The sequence below is a fragment of the Sorex araneus genome, chromosome 5 (genome assembly GCF_027595985.1).
Source record: "Sorex araneus isolate mSorAra2 chromosome 5, mSorAra2.pri, whole genome shotgun sequence".
NCBI lineage: Eukaryota > Metazoa > Chordata > Mammalia > Eulipotyphla > Soricidae > Sorex > Sorex araneus.
This window is the reverse complement of record NC_073306.1, coordinates 40348296-40356410: the sequence shown is the minus strand read 5'-3', so window position 1 is coordinate 40356410 and position 8115 is coordinate 40348296. Positions and strand designations below refer to the sequence as shown.

Genomic DNA, 8115 nt, shown 5'->3' with positions numbered 1-8115 from the left:
CCAGGTGGAAAGCTGTGTGAAGGTTTGAGCAACCCGCTAGGGAAAAGACCCGCGGGCTGGCGGCTGCTACGTAGGGTGTCGGGCCGCCCCGCCCCACCTCGCTCCCACACCCCTGCTCGGTTCCGCCACGGCTCTGCCGGGAGCCCTCCTGCTGGCTGCATGGCGACGGGTGACCGCCAGGGGCCGCTGCCTCCGATCCCTCTGCCCCCGCCCCTCTCCATTGGCCTTTGTTGCCGTCGGAGCGCCCCGCTTGACTCGTTCCCGTCCGCCCCCTGGGCCTGGCGGTCGCGCCTGCGCACTGGCGTCTGGCCGGGCGCTCGCAGGGAGAGCTGCTGCAGGCTCAGCGGCGGCGGCGGCGGCGGCGGCAACGGAGGCTGCGGGGGCGACGGCGCGAGCGGCCGGGCTTGGGGGGGGAGCCGAGCCCGGCCCGAGCCCAAGCAGCTAGAGTGCGGGGTGCCTAGGCCCCTCACGCTTGGATTCCACTGACTCCGGGCCGCCTGACCTCCGCACGGGTATATGGGATGGAAGCGGGACCCTCGGGAGCAGGTAAGGGCCCTCGGGAATGGGGGCGATGGAGGGATGGGAGGAGGACGGGACTGTGCGTGCTCCACAAATCCGGAGACTCCTGCGTGAAAAACAGGGCTTCCGAGTAAGGGACGGACTCCTGAGTAAGGGAGAGGGACTCTCTTGGGATGGAGGGCCCAGTTTGAAGAGCGCTGCGTGCAGTTCCGGGGGAAACCTGGTAAAGGGATCCCTGAGATGGGGCCGTTTGTCAAAGGAGGGTGCATGCAGTCTTAGGGGTGGAAAGTAATTTGCGAGAAGGACCGGAAGGACTCTCGGAGACCCCGGGAGGCCTAGGGAGAGGCCCGGCAGGTGGCAGGAGGCGGGCTCCAGGTGTCCCGGAGAGGAGGGGGTCGATACAGATGGGCCCCAAGCTGCCGCATGCCGGGGCGGGGGCTCAGACGGGCTGGGCTGGGCTAATACCTTTTGGGAGAAGGCGCCAGAGCTGGGCTGTGAGCTCCGCCCCAGCCGGGCCTGACGCGCGGGCGAGGGCCAGGGGGCGGTGGGTGGGGACCCAGCCCCGGGATTCCCCCCTGAGTACGGGATCTGGAGAGGAGGTGCTGGAGCATGCGCGGAGGTAGCAGCTGGTAGGGGCCTCCGGGTGTGGGGGGGCGTGGCTGCCTGAGCAACCCCCCCCTTCCCGGGTTGGTTTGGAAAAATGCGCGCTGTTGAGATGCATTCTCGAAGGTTATGCTCCCAGTGCGCAAATGGAAATGTTCCCCATCCCCATCTTGTGGACTCTGAAATCCCTCAGTCGTTATTAGCTAAGAATGGGTTGCAGGAAACTAACTGCCAAAGTGCCTTTTGCTACTGGGTTTAGGGAAGACTTACAGAAAGATTGTTCTGGGGGTGGGTGCTCCCAGAAGACAGGCCTTAGAAAAAGTGTTGGTTCCTGAAGAACCAAGACCACAGCCAGGTTTACGTGGAAGGAGTTGTCTACCTGGTTTGCGCGTTTCTGGCCCGATGCTAAGTAGCCATAGGATGTTTTAATCCAGGGCTAATAAATGTCTCTTATGATGGCAGCCTAATCTCTTTATGGTTTCACATTTTTACTTGACTGCTTCTGTTCTGTATTGGATATCTTCTTTTCCCTCTATCTCAGAAACTGTCTTGACCATGTCAGTGGACCCACGGTTGTAAAGCAAACGTTTAGTTATAGTCAAGTTATTTGGGTGATGGGTTCGTTTACAAGCATCAAGCTGGCTGTCGAGTACCAAGAGATAGCCTTTATTTCTCATTCACATGCAATCAGGAGAAAAGGCGATAAGAACAGGTGAAATCAGGCAGGACTACCCCAGAAGACTGAAGTCCTGCATCCAGATGGACAGTGGGATGACACCTCCTATATCTCAGCTTCTATATCTTAGATCTGATCCTTTCACGGAGGGAGGAGCAGTCTGAATCAGGATATCTTTTAGGTCTGCTCTCACTGATTACTTCCATTTTATTTAGGGGTGGGAATAAAATTTTCATTGGAGATATTAATTTCATTATTAGTTCGGTAGAAGAAATTATCTTTTGTGCCAGTTCTAGGATGGCATGCATAAAAGGATGTGGTATTTGACAGTTCATTTCAGTCATCCATTCTGATCTTCAGTTACTTAGTGACAACTTTCTCCTAAATGAAAATAACCATATAGAGACTGTATAGGTCCCTAGGTTTATTACAGGGAGCAATCAACTTTAGAAAAATTACATTCTTTAGGCTCTTCTCAATATCATAGGAACTTTCAATTTTCTAGACCTGTAGTTTAGGGGAAGGTCATAGAGGTCCAGAAGAATTGCTGGGAGCTGGCGCCTTTACCAGCCCACCAATGATTTTATTCTGAGAAATGGGCTCTGGAATAATGAAAAATGGACTTTTTGTTGTAAGAAATAAATTTCCAGGGATGAGACCGGAGCGTGGTGTCTGGAGCCTGCTGTAGCCTACCTAGTGGGCCTTATTAAAGAGGGTAGCTGAAATGCGTTCTGGAATCTTTGAATGTAGGAACTCCATTGCCTCCACCCTATGTCCAGACTGTTCTCTTGGAAGTTGGACTTCACGACACACAGAACGAAGGTGTCATGGCCAACCTCGCTGCATTTTTGCCCAGGTGTGCCCCATATTTTCAAGTTTGTCCCAGCACAGTATGTGCTAGGAGCTCTCTGAGGATAGCTCTTGTTTTTTGGACCACACCTGGCAGTGCTCATGGCTTACTCCTGGTTCTCCTCTCAGGGATCACTCCTAGCAGACTTGGGAGACCATGTGGGGTGCCGGGGATCACACCCGGGTATGAAGCATGCAATTCAGGAGCTATACCCAAAGCACTATCACTCCGACCCCAGAGTCAGGATTTTTTTCCCCCCCCTTGGAACTAACGAATGCCCAAGCTTTCACGCAGAGTGCATTATTTATCAATTTATTTGACATTCTATGGACAGAAATTATTGCTCACGTGGATATGACTAATTTTTATGTATACTCATAAGTGGGCAAATTCTTTTTAGAGAGCTTGGCCTCCTCGTCTTTGCTTACCGAGCTTTGCATTTGTCTTTGAATCGGCCCTCGTCTCTTTGGAAGGTATGTTAGCCTTGGAACCGCAGGGCAGGAGTCTCTGAGCCCGGCCTTTCAGCTCTGTTACTTTTCCGTCTCCGCGCTGGTTGGAGATGGGGGAGGGGGAGTGTCCTTTTCAGGGCCCCTCCTTCTTTGCTTTTGTCTGCGGGGGAAGGGCCCCGCCTCTTTCCCCCAAGGCCCAAGCTTTGTCCTCTGTGCTGGGGCCCTCATCTGCATCACAAAGTGGCCGTCTGTCCCTGTCTGGGTCTGAAGGGATGTGTCTCCCTTTCTCAGACTAAAAGCTGGGGGCAGGGTGGAGTCAGGGGGACTTTGTACAGCTGTAAGGCTGGGAGGGGGGATGTGATGGCAGAGACTTGCTCCTTTTCTCCTGCCTTCCCTGGTGTGCTGGTAAAGGGGAGGTTAGGGTTTTCCTGTTTCTCTAAACCTCCTTGGAGTGGAGGATGCCTGAGGCTAAATCTGGTGGGTCGCTTTAATTTTGCCACTGGAGCTAGTCTTTCACGTGTCTGGTCTTTTCTACCCAGCTCCCAGTTGTAGAGGATGTCTTTCTCCCAAGGCTCAAAAACAATTATTCAGACTTGGAGACTAAGGATTATTCAGACTAGGAGACTAAGGTGAATAAAATGTAAGAATGTAGGGAGGGAAAGTGTATTTCTTACCAACTGCATCCACTAAATGCTTATTTGTCTTGAGCATGGCTTATAATTGTTCCTGGACAGTTTGCAGGTTTGTGCTGTGTGTCATTTCGAAGTGCGTGTGTGGATCTGTTCATTCAATACCTTGAACACTTTCTGAGTACTGGGATCTAGAGAGTTTAGCAGTGACCTAATGCAGATAGAATCAGAAGAAATCACAGTCAAAGGTGCTGGGTAAAATGGGAAAATGGCAACTGTGTAGGTCTTAGTGTGTATTTGAGTATATAATCTCGGACTGTGTCCCACCAGATGCGGGTGACTGTGTTTATTGCTGTGTGCATTTTCCTGTGCTTCTATTTGTAGGGTAGGCAGCCGGGTTCTAGGAGTTTCCCATGTAGCAGAATCCTGAAGGTCATTTGCAAAAGTCTGGGCTACCTTTTCATGCTTTGGAGTGGGGTGGGCTTGAGAGGTGGTTAGGAGACTGGGCAGTTTTTTGCTCCGGGTGGCATGCCTCTCCCCTGAATAAGGTTTGACCTCTTCCTGACCCCTCTCTGCCCCCAGAGAAGCTCCATCCCCCAAACCTGGCAGACAGTGAAAACAGCTTTGGTGATGGGAAGTTCTGGGCTGTTTTTTCCCTTTCTCCTCCCACCTGGACTTGTCCTCTCCTGGCAGGGACAAAGCCTCATAGACAAAGGCTTCTTTTAGGCAGTTTCCCTTTTGTCTCTCTTTCCCCTCAAGCTAGAAAATAGTTCTAAACAGGAACAATAATCTGACTGGTGGTAGAAAGGAGAAAGTTGTGGAAACTGGCCCTGAAGGAAGGGCCTCTTCTGGCTTGAAGGCAAAGGAGCTGTAGAGAAATTCTTGTAGTCTCCTTTCCAGAGTCAGTTTTAATTTCTTCTCTTCAGCTGTTTTAATTGTTGTTACTTCTTCCGAAATCCGTTATCATAGCCTTTGCTGCATCTCCAAATTCATTTTGTCTTCATTTTCTAGTCTTTTTTTTGGAGGGGGGAGTGTTTTTGGGTCACATCCTAGTGATGGTTAGAACTCACTCTTGGCTCTGTGTTCAGGAATTACTCCTGGCAGGGCTCCGGGACCATATGAGATGCTGGGATGGAACCCGACTTCGCTGTGTGCAAGGCGAGCTCCCTACCCACTGTACTATCTCCAGCCCCTCTAGCAGTTTCTTCTTTTGCAGTTTTTCTTATTTTTTCCCCCTCATTTGAAATTGTATTTCTTGCCTAAATTTCCAGCTCTAATCTTTTTTTACCCCACTACCTAAGTCCAACCTTTGCTTCTTCTTCATTGTCAACCAATGCAAACCTTCCTTTCCTGTGATATACAGTTATGGCTTCTTATCAGCTTCCCACTTTAGCCTTGTTATCCCCCAAACTCTGTCTTGTTAGCCTTTTCTCCCCCCCCCACCTTTTTTTGGGGGGTGGGCACCCAACAATTCTTAGGGCTCATTCCTGGCTTTACACTCAGGAATTACTCCTGAGGGTCCTTGGGGAACTGTTCAGGATACTGAGGATCGAGTCTGGGGGTCCACATACAAGGCAAGCACCCTGTCTTCTCAGTTCTTCCCATATTTTTGAGGTGAAGGTGTCAAAGTCAGAGAATTGAGTCCAGAACCTCAAACACGTGGAGCAAACACTGAGGGCCATCTTGGCTTCTTGGTCTTTTCCATCTTTTCATATTCTCCCTGCCTGCGTTGTCAAGATGCTGCTTGGATGCCACATTTTTCTGTTGAGAATGGTGGGAAGTGAATTAAGCATCTTACTGAGGGCATTTTTTGCTTAGCTAGATGCTTGGTGGAGGCAAGTATCTTAATCTCAGCGTCACAGAAAAGTTTTGTTATGGGAGGCAGAGCTCGCTCCTCTGCCCATGGTAGATTATGTAGTTATTTGATGAGCTTAAGATAATTTAAAATAGTTGAATTTAAGATAGATAACATGATATGTATTTACTTGGCAAATTTAAGGTAGATAAAAGGTGGCATGCTCTTTATGCCCATGTTCTTCCTTGAACATGTTATTTTTGCTCACTTGTCTCTTTGCTTATTTCCACTCTGGAGAACTCTCTGTTCTCCCTCAAACATGTTCTTCTCCTTCTCTCTCTCCTCACATTTTTCTAAATAAAAACTTTCTTGCTTAAAAAAAAAAAAAGGATATTTTTTCCTAACTGGAGAGAGATTTCCTTAGAGGTGGGGGGCTTGAGCCCCTCTTGCTCAGGGTTTACTCCTGGCTCTGTGCTAAGGGACCGCTCCTGGCACTGTTCAGGGGACCATATGGGCTGCTGGGGATTTGAACCTATATCAGCTGCGTGCAAGTCAAATGCCTTATTTGCTATGCTATCTTTTTTTTTTTTTTTATCCTTTTTGGGTCACACCTGGCAATGCACAGGGGTTACTCCTGTCTTGGCACTCAGGAAATACTCCTGGCGGTGCTCAGGGGACATATGGGAGCTGGGAATCGAACCCAGGTTGGCTGTGTGCAAGGCAAACGCCCTACCTTCTGTACTATCTCTCCAGCCCCTGAAAATTTTTTTTATAAGTGAGTCTGATATCTGAGTCGGTGGAACCCTTATTTTGGGTTATTTAGGCAGAAAAGAGGTTACCCCAATGCTTTCCTGCTCCCATTTATGGAGGCTTTGTCCTCCACTGAGCAGAGCAGTAAGAATATTGCCAGCTCTATCCTCATGAGATCCTTTTATTTACTTATTTATTTATTTGCTTTTTGGGTCACACCTGGCAATGCACAGGAGTCATTCCTGGCTCATGTACTCAGGAATTATCCCTGGCGGTGCTCAAGGGACCATATGGGATGTTGGGATTCCAACCTGGGTCGGCCTTGTGCAAGGCAAACGCCCTACCCGCTGTGCTATCATTCCAGCCCCTATCCTCATGAGATTCTTTGTCTTACAGCTGCGGGCACCTACCTGCCCCCCCTGCAGCAGGTGTTCCAGGCACCTCGCCGGCCTGGCATTGGCACTGTGGGGAAACCAATCAAGCTCCTGGCCAATTACTTTGAGGTGGACATTCCTAAGATTGACGTCTACCACTACGAGGTGGATATCAAGCCAGATAAGTGTCCTCGCAGAGTCAATCGGTAAGTGATGATGTCTTAGCTAAGCACCAAGTTCGGGAATGTACACTAGTGAGTCTCAGAGCCTTGAAAGAAGATCCAGAGAAGTCAAAGAGAGGCTTAACACAGGCTTGTATCACCGGGTTAATTAAAGTCAGAGACAAGATTCCAGAAAGAGTACATGTTGGAAAAATGTCATCGCATTTGTCTTCTAGTTAATGATTGGTACCTTTTGCCAGAGTAGTTTGAGTAGACTAGTTGGACTAGTAATCTAACTACAATGATATTAAGTAGTAAGTAGGAAACAAATTTCTAAGGACAGTGAGAACAGATAGGTCTTCTTTTTTCATGTAAGGGTGAAATCTGGGGATAGAAGGAATATATTGGATAGGCTGTTGGGGGTAAAGTACAGTACTTACCTCATTTTCATATTTATTGAATGAGTTGATGGAAAGTTTTAATATCTTTTTTTTTTCCCTTTTTGGGTCACACCCAGCAATGCTCAGGGGCTACTCCTGGCTCTTTTCTCAGGTATTACTCCTGGCAGTGCTGGGGGTACCATATGGGATGCCAGGGATCAAATCCAGGTCAACCACGTGCAAGGCAAACGCCCTACCCGCTGTACTACCACTCCAGCCCCAATGGAAAGTTTTAAAGCATGAAATATATAGGGGCCAGAGAGACAGTACCATGGTTAGGGCACTTGCCTTGCATGCAGCTGACCCAGGTTTGATTCTTGGCATCTTCTATGGCCCCTCAAGCCCGCCAGGAGTGATCCCTGAGCACAGAGCTAGGAGTATGTCCTACGCATCGCTGGATGTGGCAACAAAACAAATGGTATAGAACACAGAAGGAAGGAGTGAGTGGGATGTTTTAGGCAGAAGGACTTCAGATAGTGGGATTAATCTTTGAGAGAAGTACTTTTTTAAAAAATTGTTATTATTGGGGCTGGAGCAATAGCACAGCGGGTAGGGCGTTTGCCTTGCTCGCTGCTGACCCCGGTTTGATTCCCAGCATCCCATATGGTCCCCTGAGCACCGCCAGGAGTCATTCCTGAATACAGAGCCAGAAGTAACCCCTGAGCATCGCCGGGTATGACCCAAAAAGCAAAATAAAATAAAATAAGTTGTTATTATTGTTATTATCGTTATTATTATTTGGCTTTTTGAGTCACATCTGGCTATGCTTAGGGATTACTCCTGGCTCTGCACTCAAAAATTACTCTGGCAGTGCTTAGGGACCAATAGGATGCCGGGAATCGAACCTAGGTCAGCTGAATGCAATAAAA

The 8115-nt window shown here is 49.0% G+C and overlaps 1 protein-coding gene across 1 annotated transcript in view; it reads left to right on the top strand.

Annotated features, from left to right (window-relative positions):
• Positions 1-292: 292 nt before the first annotated feature.
• Positions 293-8115, top strand: part of AGO1 (argonaute RISC component 1) — a 43444-nt gene continuing 35621 nt past the window's right edge. Inside the window, exons 1-2 of the mRNA XM_004614252.2 lie at positions 293-546; positions 6668-6851. Of these exons, the coding sequence (XP_004614309.1) occupies positions 522-546; positions 6668-6851 (209 nt within the window). The 5' untranslated portion in view covers positions 293-521. The remainder of the gene's footprint in view (positions 547-6667; positions 6852-8115) is intronic.